The sequence below is a fragment of the Cervus elaphus genome, chromosome 2, assembly GCF_910594005.1.
Source record: "Cervus elaphus chromosome 2, mCerEla1.1, whole genome shotgun sequence".
Taxonomy (NCBI): Eukaryota; Metazoa; Chordata; class Mammalia; order Artiodactyla; family Cervidae; genus Cervus; species Cervus elaphus.
Window position 1 is genome coordinate 8,427,648 of NC_057816.1, and position 18,296 is coordinate 8,445,943.

Sequence of the window (18,296 nt, forward strand, 5' to 3'; positions counted from 1 at the left end):
GCTTCCTCCAGCTCAGCTTTCGTGCCTGGGAGCTGCTGAAAGCTTTGTCTGGGGTCAGACCTCCCCATCAAACTTTACTGCAAACATCTTTTTTCCAGCACTTGTCTCACTGAGCTGTGAAATACTCTCACCTCTCCAAAAAAGAAAGAAAATTAAAGCGTATGTTGTACATCTTTTATAAGAAAAATAAAATTCACTTGTGCTTTAAGTCTGCACCTGTGCTTCTGGCAGAGGGAGGTAGTGTGTGTCAGAAATGCGTGGGGCGGGACTTCCCTGGTGGTCCAGTGGGTAAGACTTCTTGCTCCCAAAGCAGGGGACCTGGGTTCGGTCTTTGGGCAGGGAACTAGATCCCACATGCCGCAACAAAGACCCAGCACAGCCCAATACATTCAAATATATATTAAGAAAAAGACATGCGTGGGGCACATGCCCACCCTAGGGTCCTGCTTCTCCTGGAGCGAGTCGGGGGAGCCTGGGGGCAGCCCCCCTGGCAGGTGAAGCCGAGGCCCTGAAGACAGTGCTCGGGTCCTCAGCTGGCTTCTCTCCCATAAACCAAACTAGCACCGCCTGTAACTCCTCCGGGTCGCCACTTTCCTCTGGAGATGAATGAGGACGTGGCACCCCGCACACGGGCCCCAGGAGGTGTGCGCTTGGGGACCACAGGCCGGGAGGGCAGGCTGACAGGTGTCCCCAGGGCTGGTACCTAGACCACCGGTGGCCATGCCGGCAGCTCTGGCGGTCTTCTTTGGCCGTCTCTGGGAAGCAGAGCCATGTTTTGGTCTTTGCTGGAGAGGGGGGGGTGCTGTGGGGGCTGGGGGTCACTCAGAGCAGGCCCCGGGTAGTGGGGAGGACAGTGCAGGACAGAGCCCTGGGCCGGGTCCTGCCCTGGGATCCTTCTGCTTGCCTGTGACCAGGGTCGATCGCTCAGCTGCTTTTGTAAAGCAAGGTGGTGGTCTCTGCCAGATGGTGTCTGCTAGGGGACACGAGCCATCTCCGGGTGCCTGAGGCTGCCCCAGCTGGAGGAACTCCGCTGTGGGAGTCCTGTGGGGTCACCTTGGACCAGCCCCTCCGGTGTCACAGCATGGGCTTTCATTGGCCACAGTCCAGCCGGCTGTGAGTACTGGTACCCTGAGACCTCCGAGGGGGTCTTTGGTCACAGTTGTGCAAGATGACAAATATGGGACCCAAGTAACTTAAAAGGGCTTTCCTGGTGGCTCAGGTGGTAAAGAATCTGCCTGCAATGCAGGAGACTTGGCTTCGATCCCTGGGTTAGGAAGGTCCCGTGAAGGGAATGGCAACCCACTCCAGCATTCTTGCCTGGAGAAGTCCATGGACAGAGGAGCCTGGCGGACTACAGTCCACGGGGTCGCAAGGAGTCAGACAGGACTTGGTGACTGAGCAGCAGCAGCAGATCTCACTCCTGGGAGGAAGTGAGTGTGTCTGATGTGTGTATGGCTTCCTCTGCATTTTCACAGTCACCTTCTCGCTCACAGCAAGCTTGGGTGCTGGGGAGGGCCTTCCTTGCCCCTATTCTAGAGATGAGAAAACTGAGGCTGAGAGGGTGAGCGCCTTGCCCCTGAACACGACAATCGGGGGGCATGAGCCCAAACCTGGGGGACCAAGGAGCAAGAGCGGAGTGGAAGCCCCTGCACGGCCGGGCCCTGGGCCAGCGCGGGCCTAGGAGAAGCTGGGGAGGCAACCACAGCCCAGCTTTTGCTCTCCAGTCCAGCTGTTCTAGATCTCGCTCCATTTCCCCATGCAAAGGCTCTCTCCTATCTCAAGGCTTTTGAACATGCTGCTCCCCTCCTCCCAGAAGACCCTGTCCTCTTAGCAAACTTGCCCTCAGCCTTCAGGTCTTAGATCCTTGGTTCACTGATTCACCCCAGGGACCCTCACACGTGTCTTACATGCTGGTGCTGGGAATCCAGCATAAATACGACAGGTCCGCATACGGCCAGGGTCAAGCAGAACACAGATGGTAGGGCAGGCAATTGTTCTGGGGAGGGGCAGGGCCAGGATGAAGGGGCAGTAAAGGAAGACCAGGCGGGAGGCACGGCAGGCACAAAGGCCCTGAGGCAGGCCACAGCTTGGCTGCTGGGGGCACTGGAAGGCTCAGCGCTGAAGTGCGGTTGGGAGGGTAGCACAGGAGGAGGTTGGGGGCAGAGGCAGGCTCTCAAGCACGGGTAAGGACCTGGAGTTTGAGCTGAGCTTTGCACCGAGAGACGGCTTCTGACTTCTGTTCCTGAGACCTCTGGGCTGCTGTGTCAGGGTGGGCGCCGGGAGTCAGCTGGGAGTGGGGGCTTCCGGAAGGCACTTGGGAGCAGTTAATGATGGAGGCTTGGCCCTGGAGGGGATAAGCAGAAGGCCTGGTTTCCGTGGCATTGTGGGAATAAATCTGACAGTCAGCAGATGGGTGGAAGGGGGAAGGAGGAGAAAGGAAAGATCCCTGGTTGGGGGCCCCAGCAAAGTCTGGGGCCCATCCACTGAGAAGGCAGGAAGGACAGAGGGGTCTGAGGTTCAGTTCTGCATGCAGAGAATTTGGGGATGAGGGCAGGCTGCAGGACTTGGGGGGCAGATGCTCAGAAGAGATGAGAAGCTGGAGATGCACCCTGGGATTTGGAATGCATGGAACTGCCTTGAAGACCGTGGGAGAGAGACTTCCTTGGTGGTCTAGTGGTTGGGACTTGGCCTTCCAGTGCAGGGGTGTGTGTGGGTTCCATCCTTGAACTAAGATCTCACATGCCTTAGGGCCAGAAAGCCAAAACATTTTTCAAAAATGCCAGAAATGATATTGTAACAGACTCAGCAAAGACTTTAAAATGGTCTACATAAGAAAAAAAAGAATCTTTAAAAGAAAATAAAACCCAAGGAGAGGGTGTGGATTAAGGAAGAAGGGAGGCCACAAGGAGGCTGTGGAGGGCCAGGGAGCCGCCTGGGGCCAGGAGGCGGGGTCCAGAGAGGGAAGAAGGGGTCGGGGTGCTGAGCACACAGGGGAGGCCGGGAAGGGCCACTGAGTGAGTTCAAGCGGCCGGCATGGTGCCTCTGACCTTGGCCTTGACGGAGAGGTGGGGTTGGGGGGGAGGAGGACGTGGAGACAGAACGTAGGCAGTGGAGGAGAGGGGCAGAGAAACGAGGCCGCAGCTACAGTGTGTGGCATGCAGCATCGAGGGAGGGTTCTGTTTTCACAGCGGGTACAGGAGACGGTGTTTGAGGACAGCCTGGTGGAGGGGGAGCGCAGGAGGAGTCCTTGGGAGGTGAGCTGGGCAGCGTCAGCTAGGAGGATGGACCTTTGTGCCCAGTGACCCGAGAGAGGGAGAACGAGATGTGGGCAGGTGTGTGTGTGTGAGGAGGCGGCACCCCATAGCTGGGAGGACAAGTGGAGGAGGCTTGAAGAGGGAGAGGGGGAGGGGGGACCCACTTCCAAAGCAGCAGCTGCCGTGGCCACCTGGGGGAGATGGAGAATTTAGAGGGAGCGTCTGCTCGGTTGGTGGGAGTTTTCTCCAGTGATTTGCAGCTCCCGGGGCAGACCGGAGACACTGGGGGCACCTCTTCCAGGAGGCTGATCCAGCCTGCCCTCTGCTCAGTCAGGCCCCAGACCTCACCTTGCCTCCCAGGCTTGGTGTGTGGTTCATGTGTGCATGCTAAGCTGCTTCAGTTGGGCCCGGCTCTTTGTGACCCTGTGGTCTGTAGCCCACAAGGCTCCTCTGTCCATGGGATTCTCCAGACAGGAATACTGGAGTGGGTTGCCATTTCCTTCTCCAGGGGATCTTTCAAACCCAGGGATCAAACCCACGCCTCTTCTGTCTCCTGCATTGGGTTCTTTATCCCTAGCACCACCTTGGAAGCCTTGGTGCGTGGTGGGAGCTCAGTAAATGCCTGTTAGCTGACTGATCTGTGTTCAAACTGCCAGGGAGAGGCAGAGCCTGGATGGAGTGGTGGAGGGGAGCAGGTTGGACTGAGCCCGGCTGCCCTGGTGGCCTTAGGCCGGCAGGGGGAGCCCACGAGCCGCAAGCCTGGACCGCGGCTCCCCGGCCTGGTGCCGCCCAAAGGGAAGGCCAGGCCCAGCAGGGGAACCAGCCTGGGCGGACCCAGAGTCTGTGAGCGGATGAGGAGGGCCCAGCTTCAAGTCACTAGCTGTCTGACCACAGGTGGCCTCCTAACCTCCCTGGGCCCATTTCCTCACCTGTAAAATGGGGACAATTCCAGCCACGCCCTTGGTTCAAGCTGGGGGAGACCCCAGCCGGGCATCTGTCGGTGGGGAGCCCTCTGGCAATGCAGGGGCATGCCGCAAACAGGCTCCACACCTGCTTGGTTCTGCCGGCCTGTGAGGAGGACGGTTGTCCTGGTTCCCTGTGTCCCGCTGCCTACACATAACAGCAATGATGATGTAACTGGTTGATGATGTAACTGACTCAGTGCCACCAACCTGCCTGGCCTTGGCATGTATGAGTAAGCTTGAAATCACTCTGCAAGGGCTGTCTTAATCCCCATTCTATACATGAGGATACTAGGGGCTCAGAGGTGTGGCAGCAGCTGGCAATTGGCAGAGTTTAATTCTGAACCCCTGAGAGACACCTTCCATCTCCAAGGGCCTCAATTTCCCTTCCTAACAAAGGGGGCAGGGCAAGATCTTCCAGGGGACCCGCCTCCTGCATGCCCTCCCCGGGAGTTTGAGGGAGGATGAATGCGCGGGGCTGCTTTGCATCCTTGGACGAGGCGAGCCTTCCCTGGACGGGGGACAGGAGACCTGTGGGCGGTGGGGAGGCCCCCTGGACTGCTCCCCTCCCCACCCGCCTGACTCTCCCGCCCCATCCCACTGCAGCATTTCTGAAGGGCCTGAGTGACAAGCAACGGGAGGAACATTACTTCTGCCGGGACTTTGTCAGGCTGAAGAAGATCCCAACCTGGAAGGAGACGGCAAAAGGTAGGCCCTGCGCTGGGGTCCCAGCTGGCTGGGTGTGGTGTGGTCCCTTCAGACCCTTGTCTGGGGAGTATCGTCCAGACAAGGCCAAAGAGAAGAAGGGTGGCGGCATTTATGAGTGCTTGCTCTGCACGGGGCACTTTGAAGTGTCACCTCTTTTCATTCTTAACACAGCTTGAGGCAGGTTTGGTAGTTTGTTGAAAATGATTTCTTTCTTTCTTAAAAAAATATTTATCTGTTTGGCTGCACCAGGTCTTCTTTGCGGCCTGGGGGATCTTCAGTTTCAGCTTTAGTGCAAAATCTTAGTTGCAGCATTCGAGATCTAGTTCCCTGATTAGGGATTGCACCCGGGCCCCCTGCACTGGGTGTGCGGCGTCTTAGCCGCCGGAACCCCAGGGAGGTCCATGGTTTGGTTTTGATCCCCGTTACGTCATTGGGAAGCTGAGCCTCAGACGCACGGTGCCATGGCTGCCAGAGCCGGGATTTGCCCGGCTTGGTGTCGCGGCCTGCAGGGCAGCGTCCTCATGAGGACCTTGGCCCTGCGTGCTGCAGACCTGGTGACCGGGAACCTGGGCCAAGTCCCGCCATGCTCCCACGTCTCAGCTGTCTGTTATTTAGTCGCGAAGTCGTGTCCGACTCTTTTGCGACACCATGGACTGTAGCCCACCAGTCCATGGCTCCTCTGTCCATGAGGCTGCCCAGGCAAGAACACTGGAGTAGTTTGCCGTTTCCTCCTCCGGGGGATCTTCCCGACCCAGGGATGGAACCCTCCTCTCCTGCGTTGGCAGGCAGATTCGGTACCACTGAGCCACCTGGGAAGCCTCAGGTCTGGGTGACCCAGTGTGTGAAACGGGGATGGATGGCATGGCTGCCGTACCTGTGTGTGGCATTGCTGTGAAGATCCAGGGAGACGAGTGTGTGCTGCACACAGCAGGTGCTTGGTCAGTGTGGGCTGTCCTCAATCGGGTCATCGGTCCCCACGAGGCACCCTGCCTCTGGAGGGTGGGCGCTTGCCTGATCAGGGGTCCCTGGTGGCTCGCTCCGCCGTGGGGGCCTCCCCGTGAGCACCCCTCGGCCTTTGCTTGTTCCAGGGGTGACCGTGAAGGTGGAGGAACCCAAGTATAAGAAGGACAAGCAGCTCAACGAGAAGATCTCCCTGTTCCGAGGTGACATCACCAAGCTGGAGGTGGACGCCATCGTCAACGCCGGTGAGTGGGGCCTTCGGGCCGGGCCCGAGTCCGAGACCTGGGCGGCCGCCTCGTCCCTGTGCCGGGCCCACGCGGACGCCACCTGGCTCCAGTGAGGCTCTGGTGGCCGGTTGAGGGTGGCCCGCTGGCGCCGCAGAACCCAGAGAGTCGGCCGCGTGGACGCCTCTCCCCGTGGAAAGCCTGACCCGCCGTGTCAGGGACGCCTTGGCTGAGCTGCCTCGAAGCTCTGAGACCCATTAGCGGCCAGGAAGGGAGAGAGCTGGGCTGGAATCGCGCCGGGCAGCCCTGCCAGGAAGGCGGAGGCCAGAGGGGGTGGTCCACCCTCGGGGGCTGCAGATGGCCCCGAGCACTGCTTTCCTTCCTCCGCCTGCTGCCCACCCAGCCCCGCTCTGAACGGGGGGCAGGCGAGGGAGCATGTTGGGGAGTGTATCGGGGGAGGGGGAGGGGGCAGAGGCCCCTGCACCCCTGCTTGGTTTCCTGCAGCGGCTCTTGTTGGCTTGGCCATTTATGGTGATGCGTTGAGGAGTCTGCTGTTTCTCTCCCACTCGGGAGCGGGAGAAAGGTGGTTGTAATCCTTCCAGGTGGTGTTTGTCTGGCTGAGGTCAGGAGTGCGGTGTCAGGGGGCGGTCAAGTCCAGTGGGTGCTCAGATGGTTCACGGGACAAGGGCAAGTGGGGGCTGTACCCCCTCCCCCCCACTGTGGGTACCAGGCGGCACAGGAAGGAGCCTCCTTGTTAGAGAAAGGTTTGCAGACCTGTGCGGACCCTCTTGTCTTGGACTTCGACTCATAGGGAACCTCCGCTGTATGAGCCCCCACACCCAGCTGCGCAGTCTCAGGCACCCCAGGAGTGTCCTGAATCTCCTCTGTCTCACCCTTGGGCTTGCAGCCACTGGCGGGCCCCAGAGCTGGCCGGGGTGTGGAGTGGCCGAGTGACCCTGGGTCTTGGTGGTGTCCATGCTGCGCTGGCTAAGTGACAGGGCTGGAGAGGCCCGGGGAGAGGGGGAGCTCGGCCCCTCGGCGCCTGCGTGTCGGTGGCCGGGCTGTCCTTCCGGCAGTGGCGTTGCTGTGTCTCCTCGCTGACGTTCGCAGACCTGTGTGGCCACAGGGGTGTCTCTTACCCCCATATTGCCTGTCTCAGCGCACAGGCGACCAGTCACGGGAAGGCAGGAGTTCTGACTCAGAGCAGCGGCGGTCGCATTGCTCTTGGTGTGTTTCTCTCGGGCCACTTGGATGGTGGGTGGCAGGGAGGTCTCCATCTGGGGGACTCAGGGCCAAGACAAGACAAGTCATAGTGGCCCAGAGGAGAAGGGTCCTTTTTGCTGCCTGGACCCTGGAGGGCTGGCCTGGGGTGGAAGGACCAAGCCGTGGGGCCCCGGCTGAGGGGACAGCGCCACAGGCCTGTGAGGCTGCCTTTCCTACTGCCCTTGGCCCTGCAGTCACTGGCAAGGGTGTGAGAGGTGCCCCGCTGATGTTCTGGTTCCATCACTATGTCGTGTCTGACTCTCTGCGACCCCATGGACTGCAGCACGCCAGGCTTCCCTATCCTTCACTGCCTCCTGGAGTTTGCTCAGATAGGTTAGCCAAAAACTTTTTTTCCGTAACAACTTACGGAAAAACCGGAGTGAACTTTTTGGCCAACATCATGTCTTTCTTTCTGAGCTGCAAAGCAGCCAGAGGGAAAAGTGGGATGTCTTATCAGCTCCTTTGCAGCCAGGTGGATGGTTGGCGGCGGGAAGGAGGGTGTGGGGACCAAGGCAGGGTGTTGGTGGGAGGCAGAGAGAGCGGGCTGGGGGCTCTGGAGTCTGCTAGAGGTTGTAGGAATGATTAATGGCTCTTTCCCGTGCCCTGTGCCTGGCCAGACTCCGAGGGCAGCGGCTCTGTCGGCCTCTCGCGCTCTCCGGAAAGCACTTTGGCCCTGGCTTCGTTTGATTCTCCAGGACTGGGGGCCGACAGTGTTTGCCACACCTGTCTGGAGACTCGCCTTCTCCGTGGACCTGCTGGCTTGCATGATGGGGGTGGTGGGAACCCTGTTAGGAGCTGATCCTCATGAACTGTGATGCTCACGCAGCAGAGCTCCCACGCAGAGCCGGCGTCCCCTGCAGACCCTCCCTCCAGGTCTTCCTGGCGGGCGTTTGAGTGGCCTTGGCTCTGATGGGATCTCAGGGGTCCTTGGTGGTTTGGGGACCCTCCAGCATCCTCCCTGAGCCTTGGCGCAGCCTGCGACCGCCGCCCACCAGGGGGCAGCAGAGATCGCGGTTCCCGCGCCCCCCAGAGCCCGTAAATCAGCCTGTTTATTAGCGGAATAAAAGTCGCGGCAACACGGGGCTTTTCGGGGCTGCATAAATCTGGTCTGTGCCTCGTGAAACCCATATGTGCTTAATTCATATGTAAAGTTTCAAGCAGGAAGAGAATACGTGTCCATTAAATTCTATTTGACTTGATTATACTCATTAGCCGTGAATAATTGCTTCTCAGTGCCGACTGCCGAGCCGCCACAATGAGCAAAAGGAGCCTAGCAATTATCTCGGGGTGGGAATTTTTAAATTTTTATTTTTGAAGTCAAGGGCAGTGTTGGCCCCGCTGGAATCGGTGGCCTATGGGGAGCTGTCTGGGTCGGACAGGGCTGGGGGCTTGAGGTCTGCTGTGGAGCTTCTGGATTTTCTGCGGGGGTGGGCTCGGGGGCGTCTCTCTTTGTCCCCGAGGCCAGATGGGGAAGGGTGGGGAAGATGCCATCCTGCCTGGGCCTTGCTCCAGCTGCGGGGACCGTGGTGGGGGAGGCCTGCAGGGGGGGTGGAAAGGGCCTGTGAGAGAAAGGGGTCGCACCCGCGGAGCCCCCTCCACCCTGAAGAGCTGTGGCCCCCGGGGGGAGGGGGCGGTCTCCAGCCCTTCCCTAGGGGGGACCCTGGGTGTCCTCCCTGCCTGCCCTCTTCACTCCTCCCCTCCCCACAGAGGGGCTCCACCCACGGCCTCTCTCAGGACTTTGGAGAGTCAGACTGCTTCCCAAATGTTCCCCTGGCATCTGAAATCCAGGACTGGTGTTCACGCCCCTCTGTTGGCGGATGATGTGTGATTGGGGTGTTTGTGCTGTGTGTGCGTCTGTGATAGCAGAGGCGCGTGTGTGGTTTGTTGTGTGTGTCACACTGTTGTACGTTATGTGGTAGATGGAGGGAGCTGGGGCTGAGTAGGAGGGCGTGTGCCTGGCGGGTGGCAGGTCCCGGGGGACAGGGCCAAACCCCCTCAACCCCGCCTAGTGCAGCGCAGGCCCCCAGGCCCTCCTGGGACTTGCCCCAGTGGCTGCCAGCCAAGGCCACTTGCTCGGGCAGAGCCTGGAGAGAGTCTGGGGCTCTGGCCATCTGCGCTGGCCATGGCTCCTGTCCACGGGGGCACACGGCATCCATCTTAATTAAATTGGTCTGCCATGCTGACCAGATAAACCAGAGAGCTCCTGCAGCCCACATTCTCCAGGGCGGCGCCTGCCTCTCCAGCTTGGGCCACGTCCCCCAGCTGCATGTGGGGAGAACCAGGCTGGCATCTCCTCCAGAGAAAGCTCAGGTCTGGGGGTTCCACCCCCCGAACCCGGGGAGGGGAGGTGCATCGGCTTCTGGAGTGTTCATGTCTTCCCTTTGCCACGAGATGGGAGAGGACTGTGAGAGAAGGCAGTGTGACTTTGAGAGGGTCCCTTCCATGCCCTCGAAGTTCCCAGCAAACCAAGCCCATGCTTGTGGGCCCCTACGTCCTGGCAGACAGTCGAGTCTCAGGCAGGAGGTGTCCTGGCACACAGGGCGACCCCTCTTCCAGGTCCTTCCGGGGTCCAGTTGCTGGCTCTGGCCTTGAGGACCTGACGGGACAAACTGCCCCCAGACACTGCCCAGCTGTCTGAGGCTGGTGTGCCAGGGCCATGGGCACAGAGGCCAGGAGCTCGCTGGGGATCCTAACCTTCCCATCGGCCATGCGTGGCCTCCAGTCAGGCGTCTCCAAACCTCTATTTCCCCATCTGAAGATTGGAGTGTCGTTGGCCCCACCCCAGAGAGTGGGGCTGAGGGTGACATGTGCTCAGGCCCGTCCGGCCCTGGGCCGAACACCCGGCACGTAGCAAGGCCCCCGTGAATTAGTATTGGAAAGTCAGCATGAGAGCAACTAAGTAGAATATAATGTGACAAAGCAGTGGAAGCGAGGTCTGAACAGAGCGCCACGCGTCGCCTCAGGGACCAATTAATTCTGCAAGGAGGTGGCGGGAGGCGCGGGGGGGTCAGGGGAGCCTTTGAGGGGCCCAGGCTTGCCGGCCCGGGCCCTGCGGAACGGGTGGGAAGCCATGTTTCAGAGCGACAAGCTGGCCGCTCTGGGAGGTTTTTAAGCCGCTTATTTATTTAAAATAAGGCATGAAGTGGTGCTCTGTTTCCTTAAGTCTTGGGGCTTTGATTTGTGAGAATCTGCCAGCTGCTTCCATCACCCTCCTCCCGCCAAGCCAGCCAGAGCCCTCCCTTCATTCCTGCTGCTGTCTGGAGGGCCCCGAGGAGCCCGGCCCCCGGCCATCCCTGGGCCACCACTCCGAGCCAGTGATTTAGAGACCGCCTTGATGGACTAGCAGGCAGGGGAGCCGAGGGACGCCGACTGCCTTGTGGGAAGTGATCTGACGCTAAACTGTCGCCGTAAATCGCTTTATCTGTCACTTCAGATTTAAATGTGTTTGCTGAGGCTTGCCGGCTGGCCAGGCCTCCGCAGCCGCCCACCTTCAGCAGCAACTTCCCCACGGCGGGCATGGAGGGCAGGCAGGAACCTGTGAGCCTTGGAGACCTCACTGGGCCCTGGCCCCTGGGGAGCGCAGGGGAGACGGGCCGCACCCACCATGCTGACCCCTTGGTAGCCCCACAATGCAGGGGATGATCCGCATCTTCAGTGATCAAACGGAGGCTCAGAGGACGAGATAACATGCCCCAGGTGGGCAGGTGACCAAGTTGGAATTTGAACTCCTGTGTAGCTTTTCATTCATTGGTTCAGCAGTTGGACATGGCAGGCCTGTCATGCACCAGGCACTGGGGTAGGCCCTGGGCTACGAGAGACTCAATCTCAGTCCCCAAATGCAGAGTGAAACATGTGAATGGAATGGAAATGGACAGCAGAGTGTCTGAGGGATGGGAGTCACTTGCAGGGGTGGGAGGCAATCTGGAAGGCTGCCTGGAGGAGGCAGCACTCGAGCTAAGAAGTGGGGATCTGAGTCAGAAGTCAGACAAGGATATAATAAGGGGAGAAAGGGAGAGCACTTGCAGGAAGGGGTGAGGAGGTGGGACTCAGGGGAAACTCTGGGGGCTAGGAATGAGCCAAAGTGGGTTCTGAGCTGACGGTCTTCTCCCTCTGGTATATCCACACCCCATACTACCTCTCCTGGCCTCTTGGTGTTATTATATCAGCCCCATGGTGTTGATGAGAAACTGAGGTTCAGAGACTTGAAGCCACTTGCCTGATGCCACACAGTTATACAGTAGTGGCACAGATAGGGGAGGTTTGCCGGACTCCAGAGCCTCCAGGAAATGCGCCCCCCTCCACCCCCCCGCCCCGCAACCTTTTTAAAGAGTAGCTGGGACTACCTTCTCTTTGTCCCTTTTTCTTTTCTGGTTTAAAAATCTGAGTCCCCAGGTTGGGTGTGGTGTCATCTGTTCTCCCTGCAGGGACATAGAGAAGTGGGGTGGAGATGGGGCATGGTGGCAGGTCAGTGCAAAAAAGAAGGGTCCAGATTCATTGGCCCCGTGAGGCCTTGTGGTGGGATGCAACGCTTGTGGCTTTGTGGTGATCCTGTGGCCCAGTGCCTGCCTTGAGCACCCCCCACCGAGCCCTACTTCTGGGCTGGGGGCAGCGTGCCTTTGCCTGTTCCCCCTGGGCCAGGGGGCTGCCCCCACACTGCACATATCATCTCGTTCCTGAGGCCGGCACTCATGTTCCCCCACTTACAGACAAGGAGACCGAGGCACACATGGGCCGAAGCGCTTGGTAAAAGGTCGAACCAGGAATCAAACTCATATCTTTTGATCTTGGGGTTTGAGAGGGATGTCATCGAACTTGCTTTTTCAGAAGCTCCTTTTGGGTCCAGTCTGGGGGGGGTGAGGGGTTGAGTGGACTGGGAGGCAAACAGAGAGTCGTGGGCTGTAGGTAGGCAACCCCCCATCCCCGCCTTAGAAAGCCCAGGACACCAGAGACCGGGCCAAGGCCTGATTTCCACCACTGCAGGAGGAGGGTGGCTCGTTTCTACAAGGTCGAGAAGCGGTTACGTAAATTCATAAATGATGGATCCCTCCTGAATTATTGAAACTCCCTCGAGGGCTCGCAGGGCCTGGTCCAGTGAGCTGAGCTCTGGCCGATGGGCGGGACTTGAGGATCCTGGCAGGTCCTTTCCCCCCAAGCTCTTCTGCCAAGTTTCCCTTTGATGGTCAGATTGTTCCCGTCCTTCCAGAGGGAACATGATAGTGGGCTATGGACCTTGGACAGGATGATCCTTTGTCCTGAGCTTCGGTAAACATTTGTTGAATGAATGAGTGATCGTATGACCTTGAGAGTTGGTGTGACGGCAGGAGGGACCGGATGAACCAGTGATTCCCTCCTGGGCCTCTGGGACGTCATCTGCCCCAGCCTAGGCCCTACACAGCCCCTCTGGCCGTAGAAGTCAAGGGAAGGGACTAAAGCCTCGTGTAGATGAGGACAGTGGGAGACAGCTGCTGGTGAGGTTCCTGGCTCAGTGACCTTGACCTGCCTCCAAGACAGTTGCAGTGTCGTAGGGAAACCCAGAGAGGGACAGTGACCTGCTCAGGGTCACTCCCTAGCATGCCCTTTCTCCTGTATCTTTTTCTCCCCATCACCAGGAGCAACCGGTCAGGAAACGGGAGACAGGGCTCCGCCGCCCACCACCCCCTGCCGAGGGGCCCTGAGCTCCTTCCTCCCGGCTCCTCTTGTCCTTGAGGACGCCTGGCCTCACCCACACCTGTGTGCCCGCCTGTGTCCCCAGCGTGCTCTCCACCCTGGGCACTGAGCTGAGGAGGCCGGAGCTTGTGGGAATGTGTGTGTTTTGAAATTAATGGGGACCATTAAGTTGGCCAAGCATGAAAAGGCCTGGATCTGCAGGCCTTGGCTCGCTCTCCCGGAATGATCCGCCAGCGCCTTGGCAAAGGGCTGCCCGGGTGGCTTCGGGCCTCCCCAGGAGGCTGTGGCTCACCTGCCGTTTAACGCATGGGTGCCCTGGGTCCCTAGGAGGTGAAGGGCTCTGAGAGGCAGAGGTCCCCCTGGGAACTGGGGGCCCCTTCCCTGTCTTAGCAGGCAGCTCTGCAGACACTGCTGTTTGCGGGGGTGTCGAGATGATCTGCTTTCTCTAGACCCCCGGGCTTCCCTGGTTGGCTCAGATGGTGAAGAATCTGCCTGCAGTGCAGGAGACACGGGTTCCATCCCTGGGTCAGGAAGGTCCCCTGGAGGAGAGAGTGGCAACCCACTCCAGTATTCTTGCCTAGAGAATCTGAGAGGGTAACAGGCAGGGAGGCCAGGGGTCTCCAAATGGAGGAAATAGGCTGCAAGTGTCTTAAAATTCTGTGTTGCTAGGACGACACCTGGTTCCACCTGAACTTAACTTTTCTCAAACCTTGAGGTAACCGTTGCGGGTTTTTTTTAAATGGAAATGTTTTTCTTAAGTTATGTTAATGAAACTATGTGTTTGCTTTGGAATTTACCTTTCTACAAAATGGTTCCACCTAAGACTAACTTTTTTCCTTTTCTCAAACCTTAGGCTGATAATAGCTCCACAAACCAGTATTCGTATCAATTGTTTTATTGTTTCATGGCCGGGGGATGACAGACCTCATGCCATCCTATCTCAAAATTGCATATTGCAGGAGAGCGGCCTGGTGAAACTCCCTCAGCCTTGAGGTGGCTCTCTTATCAGATTAACAGCTTTCTAACAGACATAAAACAGCTTGCTAAAACTAGCAGGGGGGCACTCTCCGTCCCCCTTCTGATGTCTGTGTCAGAAACTTTCTGTGTCCTTTTTTACTTTAATAAAACTCTGCTAACAAAAGCTCTTGAGTGATCAAGAGCTGGTCCCTGGTCCTGAAGCCAGATCTTCCTCGGAGATCACGAATCCCACACTGTTCACCGTAAGCTATCAAATCCCATGGACAGAAGACCCTGGTGGGTTACAGTCCATGGAGTCGCAGAGTCAGATATGACTGAGCAACTAACACTTTCACCAGACCCCTAGGGCGGGCTCACACACATATCAGAGCTGGACTCTGGGGGCTCCTGGGTGAGACCTGGCCTGGTCCCAACTTGGGCTAGCCTTTAAGATATGTTGTTATTCAGTTGCTGAGTTGTGTCTGATTCTTTATGACCCCATAGACTGCAGCATGCCAGGCTCCTCTGTCCTCCACTATCTCCCAGAGTTTGCTCAAACTCATGTTGATTGAGTCAGTGATCTATCTAACCATCTCATCCTCTGCTGCCCCCTTCTCCTTTTGCCTTCAGTCTTTCCTAGCATCAGAGTCTTTTCCAATGAGTCGGCTCTTTGCAATCAGGTGGCCAAATTATTGGCGCTTCAGTTTCAGCATCAGCCCTTACAATGAGGATGACCTGATATGACCTAGAAGAGAGTCAAAGGATGCAGCTCCCCGCCCCCCAGCCTGTTACCTCCCACTCTCTAGATAGCCCCCACTCTCTAGATAGCCCCCACTCTGGAGTCTCCAACTCAGGACATTGCAGTTGGAGTTGGGGGTCCTGGACACGAATCCTGGCTCCACTGTGCACTGGCTGTATGGCTTCAGGCAAGCTCCTTCACCTTTCTGAGCCTCAATTTTCTTTCTGTGAAATGGGGGTACAGGTGTTCCAGGACCCGGTGTCCTGGATTGTTGTGAGTTTGAAAGGAGACCGTTCGTGGGGAGCACTCAGCCTGATGACATCTGGGTTAGCAGAAGCCCAGGAAGTGCCAGCCTTGTGCCCGCTGCAGTGGCTGCTTCCGTGGAACCGGGCCTGCTGTGCACCAGCACCTTCCTGGCTCCCTGTGGTGAGCTGAGAACTTGTTGGGCCCTCGGAGGCTGAGGAGGGCCCTTCCTGACCGTCAGGAAGGATTTGGGGTCTCCAGACCATGAACACGCAGGGCAGGTGGGCCAGCCCCACTCCCTTCTGGGGCAGGGCCGTCACCCTCTGCTCTGCTTCTGCTGGGACTGGTGTGTGCGTCACATGGGAACAGCCCCAGCCGGGGGATGTCCCCCTTCCCAGGGGTGGGGTGGGGTGTTGACTGAAGCTGTCTTGTTAGCACTTGGCGGCCTCCGCGGAGCCTGAGCTGGAAGAACTGAAGCCACCAGCCCTCCCCTCCTCTCTCCTCCTTGGGGTCGTCTTGCATTTCAGAAGCTCACCTTTGGGACTCATGTAGTTACTTTGCAGTTTATTTCTGCTGGTGTTTCCTCAGGCCCTGCTGGCAGCAGTGACCCCATCAGTGGTTCCCTTTCCCTGACCACACTGAGCAACCTGTAGGATCTTAGTTCCCCGACTAGGAATCGAACTCTTGCTCTGTCAGTGAAAGCAAGGAGTCCCAACCATTGGACCACCAGGGAAATTACACCCCCCCCGCCCCCCGCCCCACAGTTTGATTGATTACTTATAGAAAGGGTGCAGCTGTCCTCGCGGGGGTGGGGACAGGCCTGGCCTGGGCTGGAGGGCCCCCATGGGTGCAGCACTGGCTGACCTTGGAGGCTGTTCACAAAATACCGATAGACTGGGGTAAACCCTGGTTCCACGTGCCGCTCCTCTGGGCTTCAGTTTCCAGTGTGCACCCCAGGGGAAGATTAACAGGAAAAAGTGAGTGAGTATCTGCAGTGCCTTGCACACCACGGAGGGGTCAGTAAATGCTGAGTACTGTTCTTATGAGTGAAGCATCTCACTGTACCACCCACTAGACTGGAGCCCCTGGAGGGCAGCGGCAGGGCCCACTGACCCCGGGTCTCCATCCGTGGACAGGGCTGGCACAACGCTGGTGCCCATCTGTGGGGGGGGAGTGGCGCCCGAGAACATCTGCACAGCGGGTCCCCTGGGGGGACACAAAGGGACGGGAACTGACCATGCATCTTGGTGAGGGCTGTTGGGTGGAAGCAGGCTGTCCAGCGGGCACAGCCATGGAGGAGGGGCTCCTGCTGCCTTACATACTGGGCAGGGGAGGGACTGCAGCTTTTTATGTCCTGTGGAAGTGTCAGAAGCCAGTGAGGACTTGGAAGCCAGGAGCTTGGGCTGCAGCCCCTGGGAGAGATCACGTACTTGGTTGTGGACCTGGGTGGCCCCAGTGGGCCTGGGTGGCCGTGAGAGGGTGGCGGCAAGGGGTGGACGTGGCCGGCTGGCATCACCTGCTTCAGTTCATTGAATCCCCATCAGACGCACCCCACACCCAAAGGCAACAAGTGGTCCTTGTACAGCGGTACCCACCCTCCTCCTCCCCATCGCCGCTTCCTCCCCCTCTTCGGACATTGTAATTGCCATAAAAATAGGAGCTGAGCTTCGGTGGTGGCTGCTGCAGCGCTTGTGGGAAGAGAGGCCGGCAGTCAGCCGTCCCCCTGCTGGCAGGGGCCCGCGTCTGTTTTATTGTTGCCGCCTGGCTGTATTTCACGTAGGTTTAAACATCATCAAACGCCACATTCCTTTTGAGAAGCAAGAGCTGCCTTGTTGAGGAGAAACAGGAACATTGAAATCTGCGAAGCAAATGGCCCAGAGTTGACATTTGCAACGGGAGCTTTACAGCTCCGTTAAAGGCGCTAAGGCCAGCCTGGCAGCCGGCGGGGAACCTGCTGGTGAGGCTCACAGGTCACGGGAAGCTGGGGTGGTTCCAGCTGAAGCCTTGGGGTTTGGCAGGGAGGGGCCCAGAGTGTTGCAGGCAGGGCTGGGGTGAGGGGTGATGGAACTCTGTGGGTCACCGACCACCTCTTGGCCTCCCTGGCTTTGACCTTGACTCAGCCTCCTCTCCCTCCTAACAAGGCAGATGGGAGCCCCGTTTGGTTCGTGGAGCAGGGTGCTGGGCTCTGGGGTTCAGGGGGTGGGAGTGGGGACACGCCGGGGGGGCCAGGGCTGCCGTGGGCGCTTCCAAGTCCTTGTGACCTTGAGCAGGATATCCCTCCCCTCTGAGCCTCGGTTTCCTTGTCTGTAAACCCGGGAGAGTGACGCCTTCTCTGAAGGTGGTTTCGGGGATGGAGATGCATGCAAATGCCTGTCAAGTCATTGGAACTCAATAAATGGTGACTGTTACCGCCAAGCAAGTAGGCATTTGAGCTGGAATTGATTTTTTTAAGAATGTTTAAGCTACCTATTTCCACTGAAAAACAGGTATAATAAAACCGGGGAACCATTAAAACAGGAATAAAAAGAAGTGACAAGGAGGATGCGGACCTGGGCCTTAATAGAAATGTGCCGTCTGCTCCTGGCCACACCTGGAACCCTCTGGCCTGGATGCTCTTGACACGTTTTCTGACCTGCCAGCCTCTCGCCTCATTCCCGAGTCTGCTCTGCCCGTGGAGTGCTGGTGTCTGGTCTAACCAGGGGCCACGGTTCATACCAGCCCTTGTATTTTACGCTCTTGGTGCCTGCTTGGGCAGTTTGGCTCCTGGTGTTTACCTAGGCCCCATCCAGAAGACACCTCAAAACCAGGCTTTTGTGACAGCTCTATTTCTGCTGTGTATGAAAAGTGGCCATGAACTTCCCTGGCGGTCCAGTGGTTAAAAATCCACCTGCCAACGCAGGAAACACGGATTCGATCCCTGGTCTGGGAAGATTCCATGTGCCGCGGAGCAGCTAAAGCCCGTGTGCCACAACTACTGAGGCCTGCGTGTCCTAGAGCCCGTGCTGTGCAACAAGAGAAGCCACCGCAATGAGAAGTTCATGCACGGCAATGAAGAGTAGCCCCCGCTAGCTACAACTAGAGAAAGTTGTACAACAAGTTGTACAACAAGGGCAGCAGTGAAGACCTAGCGCCGCCAAAAATAAATAATAAACACATTTTTTAGAAAGGAAAGTGGCCTTGAGCTTCCTGGCAGCCATAGCAAGATGGGAAATGAGACTTTGGGTTCTGTGACTCTAAACTTGGAAATCTACTTATATTTCAGCTTCATGTCTCTTTCTCGTACTTTCTCCTCTCCCTCTGCCACTCTCACCAGCTATTC

General features: G+C 58.0%; 1 protein-coding gene across 2 annotated transcripts in view; it reads left to right on the forward strand.

The window, feature by feature from the left end:
* MACROD1 (mono-ADP ribosylhydrolase 1) overlaps window positions 1-18,296 on the forward strand; it is a 151,809-nt gene that overhangs the window by 5,766 nt on the left and 127,747 nt on the right. For both annotated transcript variants that reach the window (XM_043870689.1, XM_043870690.1), the window contains exons 2-3: window positions 4,823-4,924; window positions 6,013-6,129. In XM_043870689.1, coding sequence (XP_043726624.1) covers window positions 4,823-4,924; window positions 6,013-6,129 — 219 coding nt within the window. The remainder of the gene's footprint in view (window positions 1-4,822; window positions 4,925-6,012; window positions 6,130-18,296) is intronic.